General features: G+C 52.7%; 2 protein-coding genes, 1 non-coding gene and 3 pseudogenes across 3 annotated transcripts, besides 15 other annotated features; all 6 read right to left on the bottom strand.

Moving 5' to 3' along the window:
• On the bottom strand, positions 1 to 1,240 carry Tc00.1047053506183.109 (annotated as a pseudogene).
• Positions 1 to 2,285: a sequence feature (heterozygous, non-Esmeraldo-like haplotype).
• Tc00.1047053506183.100 lies at positions 1,776 to 1,848 on the bottom strand. Its single transcript, XR_008255329.1, has one exon. It is a non-coding gene; the product is annotated as a C/D small nucleolar RNA (snoRNA), TB8C3C3 (small nucleolar RNA).
• Positions 2,286 to 2,638: a sequence feature (haploid, Esmeraldo-like haplotype).
• Positions 2,639 to 4,279: a sequence feature (heterozygous, Esmeraldo-like haplotype).
• Positions 3,218 to 3,261: a sequence feature (T-rich).
• Positions 4,089 to 4,129: a sequence feature (T-rich).
• Tc00.1047053506183.90 lies at positions 4,214 to 6,979 on the bottom strand (annotated as a pseudogene).
• Positions 4,242 to 4,267: a microsatellite.
• Positions 4,280 to 4,818: a sequence feature (haploid, Esmeraldo-like haplotype).
• Positions 4,819 to 20,163: part of a sequence feature (areas not merged during assembly with more than two copies in the genome that could not be assigned to a particular haplotype) that runs on past the window's edge.
• Positions 7,255 to 7,317: a microsatellite.
• On the bottom strand, positions 9,270 to 9,587 carry Tc00.1047053506183.80 (uncharacterized protein; the record flags this gene model as incomplete). Its single annotated transcript, XM_809504.1, has 1 exon — positions 9,270 to 9,587. One exon carries the CDS (start codon positions 9,585 to 9,587, stop codon positions 9,270 to 9,272), a length of 318 nt encoding a protein of 105 aa, XP_814597.1.
• Positions 9,730 to 9,799: a sequence feature (T-rich).
• On the bottom strand, positions 9,816 to 11,108 carry Tc00.1047053506183.70 (beta galactofuranosyl glycosyltransferase, putative; the record flags this gene model as incomplete). The annotated part of the gene is made up of 1 exon (XM_809503.1): positions 9,816 to 11,108. One exon carries the CDS (start codon positions 11,106 to 11,108, stop codon positions 9,816 to 9,818), a length of 1,293 nt encoding a protein of 430 aa, XP_814596.1.
• Positions 11,331 to 11,352: a sequence feature (AT_rich).
• Positions 12,212 to 12,475: a mobile genetic element.
• Positions 12,212 to 16,741: a mobile genetic element.
• Positions 16,558 to 16,583: a sequence feature (AT_rich).
• Positions 16,562 to 16,741: a mobile genetic element.
• On the bottom strand, positions 17,134 to 19,986 carry Tc00.1047053506183.40 (annotated as a pseudogene).

Genomic DNA, 20,163 nt, shown 5'->3' with positions numbered 1-20,163 from the left:
AGCCGTCGCACGGCACCACGCTCACGGAGGGCAGGCCGGCCAAGCGATAGTCGCCGCTGCTCTGCAGCACCCGGCCGCCGGCACGGTTGCACTGCACCGACACGACGCCGCTCGTGATCGCCAGCCCGGAGACAAGCGTAGCGCCGGTGGCAGCGCAGCGCGCAATCGACACGGTGCCGCCGCTCAGCGTCACCCCCGACAGCGACGCCACCGACGACGCCTCGCCCACCGCCCACACGTCGTGCAGGTCCAGCCACCCGCCGCCACCGATTGTCCCACCGTCGCAGTGCACCAGTGACGACGCAACAGACCCCTCGACGCCCACAAAGCGCAGCACCGAATCGGACACCGCAAGGTGCTCTCCAAGCACAATGCCGCCGCCGCTGCTCACAACCGACACGTTCGTCACGGAGAAAACCGAGTGTGTCCGCAGACTGAGACGCGACGAGGAAGTTACATGCATCGCGGACGCGGTAGGACCGCCCGAGGCCTCCAGCGACACGCCGTCAAGCACCACCGCGCTCGATAGCAGGTCCACACCGCCGCCAACGTGCACCGCCGACCCGCCCGCCCGCGACGACCTCAGCACAGTGTTGCTCACACGCAGCTGCGACTGCAACAGCGACGTCGCGTGCAGCACAAGCGGCGACGCCACCGCGTCCGTCAGCCCGCTCAGCTGGGAATAGCGCATCGGCCCCGTCGTCACAATCGTCGAGTCACGGACCGTCACGTTCGTGTGTGCCGGCAGGTTGTGCACAAACACAAGCGAGCAGTAGCTCCCAGACAGCCCGCTCACGCTCACCTCCAGGCTCCGGTCACTCGCCGGCTCGCCGCTGTAGCCCCGCACGTAGATCTGCGCACCGCCGTCGCACACGCAGTTCCTCAATTCGATGCGCAGCGCGCCGGGAAGCATCGCCGCAACGTCGAACACCACAGCCACGCCGTTCGTTATGTACACGCCGTCCATCAGCACCGTGTCCACGGCGCGGCCAACCGTGATGGCTCTGTCCACCGTACCGCCCCGCAGTCGCAACACCACCGCATGCACAGCAGTCATCCACGCCGCCGCAGCAAACAGCACCAACACAAAGAGCAGCGCCGCACACGGTGCCGTAATGGCCCTGCGCCGCACACGGTGCCGGCTGCGCGGACACGCACCCACCGCAGACCACATCCACCAACCCAAACAGGTACCAACAGGGCTGTCGTGGTGTGTCACGCTCGCCCCGTCGACCAATCCTCTCGCTTCGCAAATCCCTTCCTACAGATGGCAAATACAGAGACACAATTCCGATAGATCGCTATACCACTAATAATCCTAATACTGCGAGTAAACCCTAACACCTTAAAACGATAGTTGTGCTGGTCAAGCCAAAATAGCTCTAAATGCTTGGTCAAAAAAGGAAGAGAAGAAGAGGGCAGAGGCAGCAACAAGAGTAACTAAACACAGTGACACACAGAAGCATCCAACCACAGACGATCCCCACCACGGCCACTGACACAAAGCCGCGCAGACGCAATCAAATCAGTAACACCATCGCCCTCCCACCGCCCGCGCAGCTCCACACAACCACCATGCAGAGTGGTGCAATCCAAGCAAAAGACACATGACCACTGGCACCGCTCTTGCAACCAAATGTTTCTACGACAGAGCAGTCCGGATGCCCTGAAAGACACACAAGAGCCGAGACACACACACGCGGCATCGTTGCAACCGGCAGCCATCGAGCGCGTCCGAGAATAAAATGGTGACGCGGAAAAGGGGTGGTGAGTGCGTCAGTTGCCAGCAGTCAAGGCGTCGTTTTTCGCTCACGTGGGTCGGCATCGCACAAGAAACAGCGGCACCATACGCGCACACGGCACACACAAGAAGGAAGGATGAAGAAGCGCGGTGACAGCATTCAGACACGGGGGACAAGGGTCCACATCGATTGTGCGGCCTGTTTACTCATATACGTCCGGTTTGTAATCACGACGCTGCCCTGCAGTTCGTCAGTCTGCAGGAGACTGGGGAACGGAGGGAAGGTAGAGAGAAAAGGTGCGGCCCTCATCCATCTCGGTTGGATGTGACACCGGTAACGACATCCCCTCAGATCGCCTGCAGCAAAGACCGTCGCCGTCAGCAGCGGTCGGTGCCTTCCCTCCCCACTGGGGCGCAACTCCACCAACGCCGTCGCTCGCCCACTCCCCCACCAACACAGAGCGAGGGAGCAACAGCGGAAGATGCGGCACGTGCGACGAGCACGCAGCCGCAAACTCCCACTGCAGCCGCCATGACCAAAAAAAACAGGGGTGCACAGAGCACTTTATCCAAATCTTCGGCCGTCATACTCTTCGGAAAGGAGGAGGAAGGGAGACATGCCGACAGAACCGTCAGTTTCATTCCTGCCTCTGGTTAGAACACAACACAACAACAAGAAAACAGCCAAGCGCACAACAATGCGGGCAAGCACACAAAAAAAAAAAATCGTCGCGGCGCTGTCGGTGCGCGCACAAGGAAGAGGATGCGACCTTCCACAGCAGACACACCACCGCGCAGTGCGCACACCAATGGACGGGGAGGAGAAGAGACACACCGCCACCGACACCAGCTCAATCCCACGGCCAACGGCATACGGCCACAGCCCCGCAGCCAACAAACACAACGCACACGGAGCAAGCAATCACCCAAAGAGCCACACGCAGAAGCGATTCCTCATCCATCCACGTCGCGGTACCCAAAATTCCACTGCCGTCCCCCCCTCAATGGAATGCGGCGCATCACTCCATGCAGTCACAACGTGGCGCCCCCAGACTCGCAGGTAAAAGCAATCCCAGCGCTCCCTCCATCCATTCATGGCCGCGAAAGCAAACACCCAAACGCAACCGCCAGCACCGAGTACCAAAGAATAATCCACCTGCACTGCAATATGTATGTCCTGCGCGTGTGGCTGTGTGCGCCCACCGCCACGCAAGAAAAAAGAAAAAACAAGAAGAATAAAAAATCAAAGATGAGCAAAGCAACCGAAAGGACGCACAAACAAAAATGCACAGCAGAGGTGCATGGCGGAAAAAAAGAAGAATGCAAAGGCTGCTCAAACCCGGGATTGCACTGCAGCCCAAGCAGTGGCAAACCACACAAAATTTGTTTAAATTTTAAGAGAAACTTTCCCCTCCAAATTATATAAATCACCTCATACAATTTGAACAAAAATCGTCCTCCATTACTGTTCCATTTAAATAAAAGAAAAAAAGAAAAAGAAAAGCCACACAAAAAAAAAATTCAGCTGGTTACCGTGTGCGCCCAACAAAGTCTTTGTATATTTTGCCCGCAAAGGAAAATTAAATGGTTACGTGTCTTTCAACCGTCTGACCCTCTGTGTGTCCGCACATCTTTTATATTTCATGGGGTCATCTGCGTGTTGCTGCTCCCCTCAGCCCTCTCATCGGCGCGTGAGTGGGGCCTGCAGAGCACAGTCACTCGTGTGTGCGGAGACTGAGAGAAGCACGCAGACATGACGGCAGTCGCGTCTCTCCATCGGAAGGGTGAGCGCAGCAAAAGAAAAAAAAATCATCAAAGGGGAGAGAAATGCTCACAAGACAGGCCATAAAAGAAATTCGCATGCAAAACAAACAAATCATTAAAGAAAAACATGGCGGCAGGGTGTGGCTATGTGTGTGGCGCTGCGGGTGTCTGCCCGCCCTGGCCGCAAAAAAAACAAAACAAGAGGGAAAGAAATGTGTGCTCCTCCCCACAGGCCCTCGTCGCACGCCCACACGTCACGGCTCCCTCAGCGCGCCGTTCGTCGCCGCCCCTCCTCATGCGTGCAGCAGGCGAGGCGCACAGGGCCGTCGTCATGAGCGTGTCGGTGGGTGTGCGGGTGGAGCAGTTGGGCGGGAAACACACGGCACCCCTCGCAGGAAGAGTGCAGAAGAAACAATTAACAAAAGTAAGAGTAGAAAAGAAAAAGAGGTCCATAGTAATTGCCCCAAAAGCAAAAAAAAAGAAGTTATGGGGGATTATGAGAAAAAACAATTAAAAATTTAAACAAATTAAACCATTAAAAATGAAAAAAAACTTCCATAGTGGTTGCCCTAAATCATCAAGCAAAAAAAGGGGAAAAGAAAAAACAAACAAAAAAAAAAAGAATTGTTCTTTGCAAAGAGCAATTCATTACCGGATGGTGTCGGTGTGAGGGAGGGCGCAATTGTCCCACACTGAGGCCGCACACTCCTCACAGAGCCGCAAACCCCCAGAGTCCCAGCAGAAGCAGCAGCGGCAGCAGCACCCTGCTCTCACGCATGGTGCCAGCAAAGCTGTCATCCCGCTGCGACGAATTTCCGAGACTGCTTTTTAGTGCGAGGCCGAGTGCCGCAGCCTTTGCTTCCCCATCCTGTGGCTGGATATCTTCCTCTTGCCCATCAGCTCCTCCCGCCGTCCCCTCATTCTCACCAGTGCTCACGCCCCCCTCAGTTGCTACTGCGGGCTCTTCTTGCCCTTGCTTTCAGCGGTATGTGATTTTGGATTTGCTGCGCCATTTGCTGCGTCGGAGATGCCCACAGAGGCTTGGGTTGGTTGATCTCCCTGCTTGTTATCGGCAACTTCTGTCCCCACCGTTTGTGCATCATCAGACAAGGAGGCGCCATCCTCCGAGCTGGCGGCACTTGAAGATGTAGCAGATGCCGACTGGTCTGCGCTCCTCTCCTCTGCTGTGGGTGCCGTGGTATTGGACACCGCTGGTGTGAATGCGCCGCCACCGCTCGCACCACTGCTCCCGTTCGAGGTTACTTGTTCCGTCGGCTGTGGTGCGACAGTAGTGGGCGCTGACGCAGTTGCCTGCTTATTTTTGGCTACCGGAGTGGCCAAGGGTTCAACGGACGGGGAAGTAGCTGTCGACGCTTTCGCCGGCTTCTTTTCCGTAAATGGAAGAGAAACTTTGTTCGCGTTGAGGGCGTCAATCTCAGTTTCATTCAACGGGCGGTTGTACAGAAAGACGTTTGCCACCGTCGCATGAATTTTTACGCTGTGCAACTGCTCATTGTACGCGCCAAAGTAAAAGTGTGAGACCGCGTCCATTAATTCATCAGAAGGACGAGGCAGGGTCAAATTCAACAGGGATTTCCCGTCAACGTACACGGAGCCCACACCGTCATGCATTTTGAGCACCACGTGATACGTTTTGTTCAGCTCCTATTTGGTTAAATTCCTTGGATACGGCCCGTGCACCACGCTCCACTCCATATTATTATCGTACGACAGTCCCCGGAGTGTTGTCGTCCTCATTCTCTTCAGGCCCATCAGGGGAGTGATGCCCTTCGGCACCTCGTGGATCGACACCGTTGCCGCAAGAGTAAACCCATAGTTTGCAAAGTGGAGCGGTCTGGTCGGCCACTGCTTGCACACAGGCCACTCGGCCCCCGCGCCTTGCCCTTCAAACGTCCACCCACTGGGAGCCTTTTTCGCCGCACCCCTCACAACAGCATTCACCCCGAGGTACTCGTCTTCCCACTCGCCCAAACGAGAATTATTTGCCAAATGGCCCACAAGCCCAGTCGTGGGGATAGGAACAGAACAGTTCCCTCTTGACAGCGCGGCGCCCGAGGCCATTAAGCCGCATTGTCTCAAGGCATTGTCCTTCGCGGCCCAAGTATCCAGCGCATGCCTTATCCAGTGCAGCTCGGACGTCAGATCCAGGAAGAAGGCTCCGGAGCTGCTTCCAACACCGGCCTCGTACAAACAATACAGCTTATCATTCGCGTACAACAGGGAGCTGGAGGTTGCGCTACTCCCAGTGGGTAACAGGCCAACCTGGTAAATGCGGTTGGTGTCCGTTAGCCACAGAAGAATCTCGTTCTTTCCGTCGTGTCTGGAATATTCCAGCTGGGTGAGGAGGATCACCTTCTTTCCGCCAATAGTTGCAGTGATGAGTCCACTCTGAATGTGGAGTCCAAGACCTGCCAATGAGTTGCTCCACACGCGCGAGAGCGTCCCCAGAGCCTCCGTCCACGTGTTCCCCTTGTCAGTCGACTCGTACACCCTTCGGCGGCCGTACTTACATGAGGTGATCATGATGATTTTTCCAGCCTCCCATTCAAGGATACTGAGGTTGGTGCAGCCTGCATGTGTCGCGCTTTTCGCAAGGGTCCAGTGCTGTTGACCGGGATTCATGTACATGATTGTGGACGCAGTGTTCCCTCCCATTGTCAGAAACTGCACGGGAAACACGAGCGTGCCATCCGTCATTTTCGTGATGGGAGTACTGGCATCGTTGAGGAAGCCAATCAATTCGTCGGATTTATAGGAATAAGGAAGGCGAATGCTCATAGAGACGGAATTCATCGAAAAATCTCCGCTTCGTCTAGGCCTTGTGTCCAGAAAATAAATAACAGACTCCACACCACTTCCTCCCCACTCATCGGCAAACCGAATCCTGGCCCCGTTCCGTAAGTCGTAGCCCTCCACAAAAGCAAAAAGCGGTCCGAGGAGTCTGAAAGGCGTGGTAAACAACATCTGGTGAAGGCGTGCAGCAAAAACGTCAAGATCTTCTGGCCCCGCGTACGGCCGCCACGTCCTCCCACCATCATTGCTGATCCGTGCCATCAACTGCATGGACGCACTCCCGCTCCCCACAGATCCATTGAACTGAGCTCCAACAATGGCCAGGAGCATCCCGTCCACATTCAAAAGATGGGGATTGCGGAAAATGTGGCCAGCGGCCGCTGTGTTTGCGACTGGATACTCCCTTGGCGACTGCTCCAAACTGTGTCTTCCATAGGAATCGCCCACTCCCGTTCCATAGTTTTGGGCCTGCGCAGGCCCCGCAGCGGCGCACGTCAACACGAAAAGGAGGAGCAGCACCGCAGAAGTAAACACACGCCGGGACATGTTGGGCCTCTGCAGTTCACTCTCTCCTCCTTCCTTCCTCCTTCCGCTGGATCCGGTCACGCAGCGACAGCTGTGTGTGCGGGGTGCCTTCACTGCAGCAACACGTGAGAGCATATAAATATGTTTGTGTGGGCGGTGTGTGTGCTGTTGGTCCTTTCAGTGCCTTCGAATTTCACAGTGGCAAGTAGCGCTTGTTTTCCTAGCGTCTCTGTGTTCAAGAAGTGGTGAAGAAAACAACAGCGGCAGCACATCAGACACGTCACTGGGGTGCAGAGCACATCACTCATGCAACGTGCGGGACACGAGACAATCCGGAAGGAACGGCATGGAAAACAATTGCACACAGAAAACAGCAACAACAACAACACGGCGGAACACGGCGAAAGCCAACACACACATATACACACACACACACACATATACACACACACACACACACACACACACACACAAATGCAAGCGAAGTTTTATTTTTCGGCGACGCCATTCAAAGTCCTGCCAAAACAGTCTGCAAGTGATACAGTGATCAGTCACACGCTCCCGGTGCACTGCCGCAGCAACGACGCGGACACAAACGGAAATATGTGCACAAACGTGGGTAGCATCAATTCACAGCACCGCCACACGACACTCACTCTCTCGGTCCATCCCACGCCCCGTCTCAAAAGGCCGCGGCAAACACCAATCAACAAAATAATGAGGCGGCGAAAAAACAACTTCCCTGCAGGCACCTCAGGGCTTCACAGCAACGCCACCAACAGGAGCGTGCATCCCTCTGCTTGCAGCAGTGCAGGCCTCTTTGCTCCTGGCCTCTCGGGGCGTTGAAAACCTCCCCGACCATCTCGCGCTCAAAAAACAAGCTGCACGCAGATGCCATTCATTTTCCCCGCAAATGGTGTTGCCACGCTGAATTATGTGCAAATAATCCACAACTCATCACCCAAAGTTTCTTTCCATTGCCACATAAGAAATAGACAAAAATGTTTTGAAAAGTCAACACAAATATCATTTCGCCCTATTCACTGCGCATTGCCCCGCACAGGACCGTTGTTACTCGCCCTCCGCTCCCCTCTCATCCCATTCCTGCCTGCCAGGACGTAAATCACAGTCGCAATCCCTCCCAAGAAAGACCTTACCACATGCTGGCACGGGCCACATTTTCCCTTTGCATCCCGGTCTCCCGCCCACAGGAGGGCAAACAGGGGGGTTGTGTGCATGTGCGTGTGGATGGCGATGTAAAAAACTCTTGGAATTCAAAGAAATACGGCACGCAGGCCAACCCCGCCCACGGATTGAAGATTCACTCGTGAACCGCAGCAGGAACAGAAAACGCCCTCTTGTTACCTTTCTGAGAGGCCGCTTCATTATCATCACGCCGCCTCAACAGCGTGTACCGGCGAGCGGAGGAGGTGACTGCTCAATCGCACCTCGTGTCAAAGGCGCCCACAACGTCTCCCTGCGGCCACTTGCCGTCAGCAACAAGCCGCATGGCAGAACGCAAAACAATTCACACACTCGCCAAATAAAGAAATAAAAATGCATCTCACCGCCACAAAATGGCCATCAACATCTGTTTCACGGCAGACACCAAATGTCAAGGGATTAATTAAGAAAAAAAAACACGGATAATCTCCCACAATACATTCCAGCAAAGGATAGTCTCTCAATCCTAAAAATAAAACACCGTAAATTCACAGAAGCCGCCTCATCACGCCAAAAATCGTGTGATGCCCCTCCTCGCAATTCTCTGCTGTCCGCAGAGACCGCCCTCTGTGGTGTTCCAACAAAAGCAAAAAAATAAACGTTCACAAACTAACAGCAAGAGAAACCTCCACCCGCAACGTGAGCATCACCGTTGAGCATCGCTTCTCTCCCCGCAAGTAAAAGAGGCGCCGTCACATCATCTGCAAGGATCGCCACAAACACGCCAAATTGCGACGTACGCAACACCCTCCGCCGTGACCATCGCTTTCCCGATAAGGCAGCCCACTCCCGTCCACCGTGTCTGCCAAGCAGGACACACCAGGCCTCCCGCTGCAACACAAGAGAGATTCAGAAATACGCAACGGATCCCGTCGCAGTCGTTGGATCAGACGCCGTGTTGAGGTTTGGGATGGGCGGATGGAAGAATAAAAACAAAACGGCCAAATATCCCCGCAGAATCCCGCATTCCACGCAGTCCCAATGGCCAGAGGGTCCTCTAGGGACGCCTGGGGGACGCATCCGCCACACTCACACGCACCATCACTCACGGCACCCCAATCGAGTCCAGCGAACCTCGCGAAGCACACGGCGCGCCTCAGTGGCGTGGCAAGAAGTCTTGTCGGAGAAAAGGACGCGTGGCGATGGTTCCCCTCCCCGCTTCACTTTTCTTTTTTTTTCTCCTCCTGTTTTTGGTGGCATGTCACAGAAGGGGAGCGTACTTCATGTCCCCGAGCCCTTCTCTCGGTGCACGCACAAAAATAGAGAGGGAAATAATAAACGAGTGGGTCAGGCGGCACGGAGAAATAAATGTGCGGGAGACAAACAAACCAAAAGAATAAACAAAGAGCCCGACAGATATGCACGCAACATATTCAGCGGAAACGGGTGTCACCTTCAGTGGGTAAATTAGTAGCCAATTGAGGCGTCGAACGCCCACGGCAAGAAAGAGCGTTGTGCTCACAATATTTTTGCCTTGTTTTCTGCTTCCCTCCCCTGTTATTTCTCCCTCATCCATCATCTTTATTTTTCTTAATTGCTACCTCCCTCTCCTACCTTCGGCAACACTGCCACTTTTGGACGCTGCACCCTCCCCCTGTCATGTCAAATATATGCTTGCGCTCTTTAAAACCCATGGCGTACTCGCTTAAATATCATTTGTGTAAATATAAGAAAAAAAAACTTTTAATAATTAAAGTAAAAAATAAAATAAAATAATAAAAACAAAAAAAATGCGACTGGCCCCAGTTCAACTTCCTTTCGTCCTTACAGGGTGCAAAAGTGTCCTGTCGTACTCAACCTTTGGGACCCCTTGCTCCTCATCATGCCCGTAGGCCCGAATGCGTTGTATGCGTGCCTCATCCTTCACCCAAACGTCTAGGGGGACCATGCCGTCATATGGCTCCTTGTACCCGCCACAGCACGCCCGTGGACGGTTCCACTTCATCATGGCATATGCATCGTTCGCACTCAAAGACCTGACGCGACGGTACCAGAGAGCGTCCGGTAGTTCCACTTTATTAGAAAGACGAATATTATAGTTGCTGCGATGCACAAATTTGCCGTATAAGACATTTCGCTCCTGAAATCCAAGCAAACGGAGGCGTAAGCTGTAGTCGAAATCCTCCACATAAGCTGGGTAAAAGTTCTCGTCAAAATATCCCACCGTGCTGATCGCCAGGCGTGTCAAAATAACAGATGTAAAACAAGTGCCTTTGTAATACGCGCAGAAGTTCCCGTAATGCTTCGAAAACGCCTTTTCACGCTCCTTCACAGTGGCATAACGGATGCGGTCAGGCAGCAGCGCAGACGTCGACAATCGGCTACCATTCACCGTGGAGCGCAGCACCCTCAAGCCCCGTCGCAAAACTGGACTGTACTCGCTCGGCTCATTCGCCACCTCCGCCGCCAACTCATCCATGCGAGCGGCATCATGCCTCGTCATTTCATGCACATCGCGTAGAAGATTGGGAAGAAGATCGGGTGAAAACTCCACGTCGCTGTTTGTTACAAAAACAAAAGGCACTTCCTCGCGCGGCAGCGAGAGTGCAAGTCGTAACCCGATGTTCACGGCAGCGCTGTACCCGATGTTTTCCGGGTGACGACTCACAACCAGGCGTCCGGACCACCCATAGACCCTCTCGAGTTCCTGCAGGTACAACGACAGCATCGCCTCCCGCCCGTTCTGCACCAAAACCAACAGCCGGATTGGCACATTGATGTTGCACATCATCCTCCGAAAGTCCATCAGATCGAGCATCAGCGGGACCACCATCAAAGGGATAACGTCCGTCCCGTTATTCCCCCCAAGCCGCCGTGTCGTTGGATCCACCAGAAGCCTTTCCCCGACGCAGCGGATATAGTCCGCCCTGGTCGGGTCAACACCAAAACCATACGCAGGATCGTCGTCAAGTAGGGACTCGAACCCAAAAAAAAAGACCATCAACATGGACAACAAATTTAATGTTAGAAGCAAGATAAAGCATCTTTTCCAAAAAAGGCTCGTGGCTTCGGTTTTTAAAATGCGTGTAACTCTGCGCATACCACGTTGGAAGCAAAACCAAGGGAGCATCTTCTGAAAGAAAGCAAAAGAAGTAAAAAAGAAAATGTGCCCAATGATGGTTCTGTGTGAATTTGAACAAAAAAAGACTCCTTCCCAAGCAATGGTCATGCACCTCCGTTTGGTGAGTGAAGTGGAGGCACGGAGCACGCAGGAGTCTCAACATGACCAGAAATAAAATAGGCAACAAAAGTAAAAAATGGCTAAAAATTAAAAAAAAAAAAAACAATGGCACAGTAACAAATGCAGTTCTCGCCGCAACATGCAAGGCTCTCATACATCCCGTAAAAAAAAAAAAAAAAAAAGAATGGCGAAACACAACAGTCCAGGGTGTCATTTGTAATAGCACATGATTCCATAAAGTATAAAAGTGTTCGTTGAGGAGTCCAAAATGTAATGAATTTTGGAGGGCACCCAAATCGCGGACCAACAAGCCTGCGGCACTCACCACATATATCCCACACTGCTCAATCCCCGTTCCTCTCATGTAAACTCCCCCAAAAAAAGCACAGTCACCAGACATCCTACATGCCCAAAAACAACAAAGATATTTTAAACCGTCCTATCGACACCCGCAAATAAGAAAAGAAACTTCAGCTTAGCATAAAGACGTCGCAGGCACAAAAATAAAAAATAACTATTCTTCAATATAGGAAATTGTTATAGCTCAGGGCGACAACCATCCAGACATTCTGAAAACGCAGTTCAGGATTTCAAGTCACACCTTGTGCCCAGTATTTCCCCAATCACCTCCCCCATCACCACCGCAAAAAACAACCACACGAAACAGTACCTCAATCAGCACCTTGTCGTAATAGCCAAATTTTCTTTCTTTATTTGCCTATTGGGCGAAAACAACAAAAAGCAGCACCACCATAGGGGTCTCCATCCGTTTGAACCTTTTTCTTTTCCTGTAATAAAACCCAGCCGCAGAGTTAGACATAAAAAACAATAAAACAAAATGTGAAGAAGTAATCAATGCAAAAAAAATTGGCAGGCGCTCGCAAGGGCATTTCTATAGAAAAGAATCCTTTCACAGGAAATATATAAGTACACATAGAAAGATAGATCGATAAACAAATTAGAATAATCTTCTGGGCCGCTGGCCGGATCATGAGTTTATCAATAATAGAAACCAAACCAGATAGAAATAAGAAAGGAATAAATGGAATAAGAGTGGATTCACCACATTCCCAACGTTTAACATCTAGTAAGTGTATATATATATTATACCATACGTGAGCCTCAATTGTGGCCCGCTCACTCTATTCCGATGGAATATTTATTTATTTATTTACTAATTACGAACTGGCAGACTTTGGGCTCCTCCAGCCACAAGAAACCGCCGCTACCCTTCGCAAGTTCCACTCCTTCGCCAAGTCCTGAAGTGTAAACACTCGACCGCGTAATATGCCGTCTGCGGGGTTTTCTGCGGACCGTACGTAAGCAAAGGATGCCTGTATTCCGCGAGAGCCTAAAAATTCATGTATCCGTTGCAGCTCCCACGTCATGGTGTGTGATTTTGAGCTGCCTTTACTCGCCGCTCCTTGCAGCGAAGTGTTGTCCACCCAAACGTCAGTGGTGGATGGCAAGATGGCGGAAAAGACCGATAAGGCTAAGCGTACCGCGCGCGCCTCGACCTGCATGATAGGAAAGGGCTTCCTCTCCCATTTTACTCCGGCAATTATAACGTCGCCGGAGTCTGGAATAAAAACGGCTCCCCATCCCTGGAGCGATGCATCCGTGACGGCGGCCGATGCCTTTTCCGTGGGATTGATGCTCCACTTACGATTATCTTCATTGATGTGTCGCAATCTCTCGCCCAAACCAATCGCTGACAGCGGAAGGTTCGCCGGGGATGTCTCCAGCACAATTCCTTGGTTAACTGCCGATAATCGCCGTTGCACTGCCTTGATGAAAAAGTAGTAGGCACATAAACGCGTGCCCAAAATGGCAGCCGCATATAAAAAGCGTGACGCCACAACCTCCATTTCCGCGATGATTAAAGAATTGACCGCCGGCATGGCGCGTAAAGACCGGAAAAACTTGTCACTCAGTGATACCGCACGGTGAGTGTGATCAAACTGCACCCCCAGGAAGGTGTACTGCGTGGCGCCCGATTCGCGGTCCTCCCTATCGTGGCGCGACAACTGTCCGCATTACGAAGTACTTGGGCTTCCCACCACGTCACATCGCTTATCGACCCTGCAATGCGTATATTATCGATCCATACGTCGACACGCACCAATGGAGGTGCGGCCCAGAGGCGGTGAACCACCGTCGTCACCACCGCAATGGCCGAAGTAATAATAACCTGGAGAATTTGTGAGCTGGCCTTGCATCCCATAGGGTGCCGTGTCAGCTCCACCAGAGTGCCGTCCTCCACGCGGCATCAAAAGAGATGCCGAGTCTCCCGCGGTAAAGATACCTGAAAAAAGGATGCCTTTAAATCCAGGCAGAAAGCGGCCTCAGCCATCACAGGCGGCAAATAATGGGAAATGTGTAGAAGAGGAACATGAGCCTCGTAAGGGTCGTCTCTGTTCTTATCGCGTGGCCACGCGATCCATCGTCGTCGTAAACCGGCGGTTTTCTCCACCATCACCAAAAAGGGTATTATCTATCCGCCTGTTATTGTGGACAAAGCGGTCTCGATTATTCCCGCTTCCCTCAGCAATCGCGCGTCAGCGACTGGAATCCTCCGTGAGCTTTCGCGCGCCTTGCCGGAGGAGGGCAGAGGGAAAGGGGACCGCCCGACGAGTCCCCATACTTGCATGAGCCTCTCCAAGGTAGCCGGGTCCAACCGGCTCATAATCCACTTTGGTATTCAATACGGGCACGTTGACTTGCTGTAGCGGGATGGTTCGTTCATCTTGTGGTGTGGCCCGACGCGTCCTTGTCGCGCGTCTTGTTATTGTAGCAGGATGATGATTAAAATCATAGAAAAAAACGCTCCTCTACTCCCAACCAGGGCTCTTGCCCTTCCGCAGTGTCTCCCTTCGCAACAATGCGGCCAGTGACGACACCTGGGTCAGCATTGTGGTGTAATTCCCCAAATATCGAACTGTGTTCTGGGGAAGGTCGAACGGGTCGACGTGCTTCGCCAACTGCGAGATCACGTGTGGGTCCAAATTGTATGTCTCCAAGATTAAATAAGCGTGCCGCAACGCACCGCGTTTTATGGAATGCGCCGTGGCATTCCAAGGAGCCAGAGCTCGCCCCACGTGGGCGGTCGCAAGATTCGTGAGCTCTTCGTTTTCTTGAAGTGTCCTGCATAGCTTTATGATGTCGAACGCGTCCTGCCCTCGTATCCTGACGAACCGCGAGGCGCAGTGGGGATCCGCCCTCGCCGTCTTCGGCGCCACGGACCAACCCAAAATTAAGGTCCCGTTCGGCTCCATTATAGAATTTTGGGGGGTTAAGGCCGCAATGTCGGACCAACGACTCGCCGTCATCCACGCAAGTCGAAAAACAACCCGTTCCTTCCAATCGGTCTGGCTGTGGATAACTTGATTCATCTCTTCCTCTGTCAAGGGCCGCGCCTGCCTCGTCTCCGATCGCGCCGCAACTTTTTGTAACCCCAGAATCATCATGTCCAGCAAGCTTCGATTCATTTCCAACATGGGCCGCAGCATCCTGGCGTACCGCGGTCGGGTCGATGGCGCCACTTCGATTGCCATCAAAAAGGCCGCGCGGCTCTCCTCGTTCATCGGCCGTTCGTGCTTGCGGTAAAAGGTTGTAAGTTGCCCTGCTAGGGACATTCTCTGCTCCCACGTTGACGGCACACACATTTATCGAGCGACCTCGTTTGCTCTCCTCATATAACTGGCCCAAAGCGGGGATGTCGGTAATTCGTCGTACCACAGTCGAGCGTCGTTTAAGGATAAGCTCCATTGCCCTTCCCGACGATTGCGTCGGGCGATTTGAGAGATAGGGTGGAGCGTCGGCGGTGCGGTGCAACGTCCGTGCGTAATAGCCGGAGGTGGCGGATTGGATGGGACTGCCGTCGCCAGCATTCATGAGCGGCGTGCGGCAGCCCCACTGCCGTTTTTTGACGGCCATCCGCGCCGCGAGTAATTCCCTCTGGGGCGCACGTTGGATTTAGATGCCTCGTGTCCATAGGTATGACATCGTTGTCATCGCAAAGTGCGTTGGGTTTCTCGCCGATCGACGAGAGGCTGGACTGCCTTCGCATAGTTGTCCGTCTGGTGAACAGCGGTGTAGACACGCGCGCGCAGTTTGGAAAGCCGGATGCCGGGATCGGATGCCATCGTGAGTTGCATCCGGAATGTATTCAGTAGGGACCTCCCCATATTCATGAAGCGATCGGTGGGATCCTGCAGGCCTTCCAGCACGCCGATCCACTCGACCAAATTGTCAAAGGCAAGTTTAACCTGCTCTTCGTCCTCCTGTTGCCAGCATTGGTATGCGCACCGGAGGTCGAAAACGACTCCGGAAACGCCCTCATCCCATATACGCCGGGCCACATGGTGACGTCGAATGCGCGGAACATTCGTCCCTCTTCTTCTGTAGAGGAATGATCGTCCAAAGAAAAGTACTGGAGGGCAAAGGCATCGAGGGATAGAAATGTGGTCACCCAAAATTGCCCTGAGTCGTCTGGAGGAATAACCTGCCGTCTCTCTCGTGCCGGAGTTCGTTGGGCCGTGCGTGACGACGCGCCCACAGCCATCAAGCGATGCTTTCGAAGTAGTTGTTTGGTATCGCCATCTTCGGCCGTATTTTGACGCGCGACAGGTCCACCTGTCAAACCTCTCCGAAAAGTCGGGGCTTCTTCCCCGCCTGCCGTCTCCGCCTCCCACGCGGCTTGCTGCGCCTCTCTAGCACTAATGCATGCCTCTCGATCCGGTAGTTGGGTGCGGGTCGCCTCCAATTGCTGTTTGCGTCCGGCGAGCGCGCATTCTCGTTCTGCAAAAAGGCCGCCGGCGACCGCAATGTTAGCTTCGCGCACCGATAGGTTGTTATGCGCCTCTTCCACCTGCGAATGAAGCTGAGCGCCTCGATCCTGCACGTCCACGGCGGCGTGGGAGTATTTCGTGCTCAAGCGCTCCCCTTCAGCAATGATCAGCCCTTGCCGCGCGCCCCAACTCCCGGGCTGCGCCCATTATGGGCAGGGTCAATTGATTCTCAAAATTTGGTACTCGAAACGTCCGGAGATTCGCAATATGTCCTGTAAAGGTCGAATCCTCCCAGGGCTTGGTGATGTTTCCCGAAATCAGGCATAAACCTGTCGATGAGGGAGCCACAGTTAACGTCTCATCCGACATCTCGGTTCCGTTAATGAACGTCATCTGCACCTCGCTTTTGCCACGTTGGCGTACCATTTCCCAGAGACGGGCGCCAATATCACACCACTCAGAGGCCGTGTAAGGAATAAATGCCGTTTCCTTAAACCAAACTGGCCGTGTCTGTAAGCTTAAAAAATAAAAAATAAAAAATTATCCGGCCGCCATCGGTTCCCTGCTCCTTTAAGGTCATGGCCTTCCCAAAATTCATACGATAGGAAAAGTCTCATAAAGAAGAGCATTAGTTTTACCAGGATACATATAAATCAATTAATTTCGCCAGGTCTCCCGCGATCATTCTCTTCAGAAGCTCCTAAAAAAAAAAATGTAGTAACACCGTAACACCACCAGCCACAATGGTTTTTTCATACCGGGCAATTCTCCAATTATGCCTCGTATTTACACACACAACTAACATACTATATAGAAATCACCCAATGTTTTTCACCAGAAGCCAAACATCCCCACTCCCTCCCCAATTTTCTTCTGCTACTGTTATGCTCCATAGCGTTGGACATTTTTGGCTTTTTTATTCTATGCTGCCGCATGGGGCTGGTGCACCCGCACCGTATGCACACACACACACGTATCCAAAAATAAACAAGTCAACAAATACTTTTTACCAATAATCGAAACTGCCCCCTTCCCTCCCTAATTTGTTTTCATATTTCGGTGGTTCTTCCACACTGCGGTGAGCGTCTTATCCTCTAAATTCTTAGGATGATATTGACACTTGGTACTGGCGCGCCTTCTTCCAGAACGCCGCAATCTCACGGCTCTCGTCGCTCACACTATTGGGATTGTCGACATCACATCTCCGCCAGCCAGTCATTCAACGGCGTGCTGTCTGCGTGCTGCAAATAAATAATCCCCCACGACATGTCTCGGAATAATTCCTCCCAAACATCAAAATATGCCGCCAGGCACTCAGTGAACTGCCCCACGGTGCTGGCGGTGGTGTGGTGCTCACCCGCCGTAGTCATCCGCAGCCCGACCAGCGTCCTCGGATTTAACTCCATGAAGAAAAAGGCGTCCAACAACGGAAATTTCTCAACCTCCGGTATGTGCAGCACCCGGTGGTTTATACAAGTCTTCTTGTCAATGCGTTCCGCCGACGGCAAAAAATAGTGACTGGTGGGGCCCTCCCGTGAGTACACTTCCGGCGCACAGCGGCGTTACTGACGTCGTGATGGTGGCCTCAGCTCCTTCAGTGTACAAATTATTTCAGTCATGAAATTCTCATTCAAAATGCAAACACGGTGCTCTTCCCCAAAATTTGCGTATATGAGATGATCCCTGATCCTCGATACAAATAAGTTAAACTCAGCCTGCGTCATTAACTGTGCCAACATGCACAGTGGTTCACTTGCGAGGTGGGCAGTCATCGGTGCATTGAAAGGCGACTCGCCATTGCGCTCTCCTCGTACTCGGACAATCCTCGCAAGATATTCGAGCACCTTATTATCCTCTCACATTTTTGGAAGTTCCAAAAACAAAGTAACGCTCGATTCCCCGAGAGGTCGTCCCATCCACAAAGCTGTGGCAACCGTCGATCCGTGCGTTACAATTCCCTTCATCAAAGATGTAGCGAAGAATCGGTCCCACTTTATCCATGCGACCCCTCAACTCTCGCCAGTGTTCCGCTTGCTGCTGCACGGGTTGATTGCGCTTCTTCCAAACGCACATTGCCTTCACATCGCTCTCATCAGGGCAATCCATTATGATTCGTACGGCTCTCTTTTCACTCGCCCAGTGTATGTAACTTGTTTCCTCTAGTGTGGCCACCACAATCATGACCCATTCTCCGGGAGGCAAACAAGGAGGCAGAATATCAAACCTGCCTCCCAATTCGTAGATAATATACCCCTTCATCCCGCGCCAAGACAGGTCCTTCACAAGTTTGATCATTTGTTCTCATCGATGTGTTTTTTCACCGCCTTGATGGTCTTTTCAGACACTTACGCCTTACCTCCTCAAACAGTGGGCAACCATTTGGAGTTGCTCCGCATCGCAGTGCAGCAGCTGGTAGAGGAGGTACGAGTCGGCAGCCATCGACTTCCCGATCCCGGGCGTCCCAATCAAGGCGTGCGGAATTGGCGTAAAGTGCTCCTCAGGACGACTGTTGAACCACTCGGTTAGATCCATTTTGACGATCTGCCACACTCGCTCCACCTCACAGTTCACATAGCAGTCACGAGTGGATTTATTCATCCTCCTTCCTTTTCCACGAGTACGGCCATCCCTTGTCCGAGGTGAGCACCACCAGCCTGGGACGCTCTGCTGCACCGGATTGCTGCACACCGTCATCATTTTCGAGAAATTCGCCAACTGCCCTGTACGTCCATGACTGCGGTGGTTTCCCCTCCTTCACCTTCATTCCCATCCCCTCTTCACCAGGGAATTCCACGACATGATGCCACCTCGCATTGTGCACAGACTCGTAGCATCCCTCCAGTTTCTCCGGTGCGCTCGTCGTCGTTGGGTTCCTCGCTTCCTCGGCAGCTGCATCCAAGAAATGTTTGGTGGAGTTATGAATAGTTGCTTTTACCTCCGCAGCAGCTAATGACCGCCCCGGTGGATTGTTGACACCCTTATCGCAAAGCTTGCGTATATCCTCATCGAAGATCACTTCACCCTTTACAGCTCGCTTCATACTCAAATAATGACCTGATGCCTGTATTTCGTTCAATACTCCTTTATCACAGATATACTTCGTGGGGTCCTTGAAAAACTCCTCCAGCAAGACATCCCGATTGGTGTCCACAATGCCCCTGCCGTCCAGTTCCCTCGCAAGAAAGTCGTTCAGCTTCATTTCATTGACGCGAGCTCTTCCTTTAAACAGTACATCTTCGATATTAGTGGAAATGGTAAATTTCATTTCTTGCGTTCCTCTTAGCCTTTCCTCTGCCTCCCGCCTCGCTTCTGTCAGTACCTGCGTGAGTACTCCGTTTGGTTTTCCCCTTGCAAGAGGAGTGATCGTATGCTTTTCTTTCATAGTCCCTCCATTGCTCGAGAGAGAGCACACCTTCGTGAAGAGGCTTAGTAATGGCCTCCAGCTCCTGGTACGCAGTTAAGTTAAGAATTTCTTCAAGAAGCCGCTGGTCTTGTACGTAATCATCCGGCTCCTGAACAAACATCTCCATCGTCACATTGTGGTCATTCATCAACGGCCGCCCTGCCGCCAACATAATTCCAAAGGAAATCACTCAGCCTCACGTTGGTGCTGCTCATGGTCCACTGCGGCCACACTTCACTCCCCACCACATGTCGAGCTGCAGCTTCGGAACCATCACAAGAGCCACGGCGAGGTGCCATCACAACACCCGTGCGGTGAAGCATCCCACTCGCACCGCCCAACTGCGGCCTGCAGGTGCCGCCGGCTCCAAAGGACACTCGCGGCTGTTTCGTCCCGCAGTCCCAATGGCGTTGGGCGTGGCACTCGCACGGCCCGGTGGTCGGTGCGCCATGCAGCCGCACTGCAACGCCTGTCAGTGAAACAGTCAAGGCCCACCGCCTCCGCAGCAAAACGAGGCGTGCAATCGGCCACAACACCGCCACATTACCGTCTTTTTTTATTTTGTTTTATTCACGTTGTCTGTCCGTTTGCCCCATCACCAACACCAAAAATAAGTGAACACCTTCACACAAGGGAAAAAACAAAGAGAAAAGGAGGCACGATCCCACCGTCCCAATGCAACTCAACACTCTCCTCCGCCCACCACCATTGAAGCACAGGG

The sequence above is a fragment of the Trypanosoma cruzi genome, genomic scaffold (genome assembly GCF_000209065.1).
Source record: "Trypanosoma cruzi strain CL Brener 1047053516307 genomic scaffold, whole genome shotgun sequence".
Lineage (NCBI taxonomy): Eukaryota > Euglenozoa > Kinetoplastea > Trypanosomatida > Trypanosomatidae > Trypanosoma > Trypanosoma cruzi.
The sequence above is the reverse complement of the archived record's forward strand: the minus strand, read 5'-3'. Positions and strand labels throughout refer to the sequence as shown.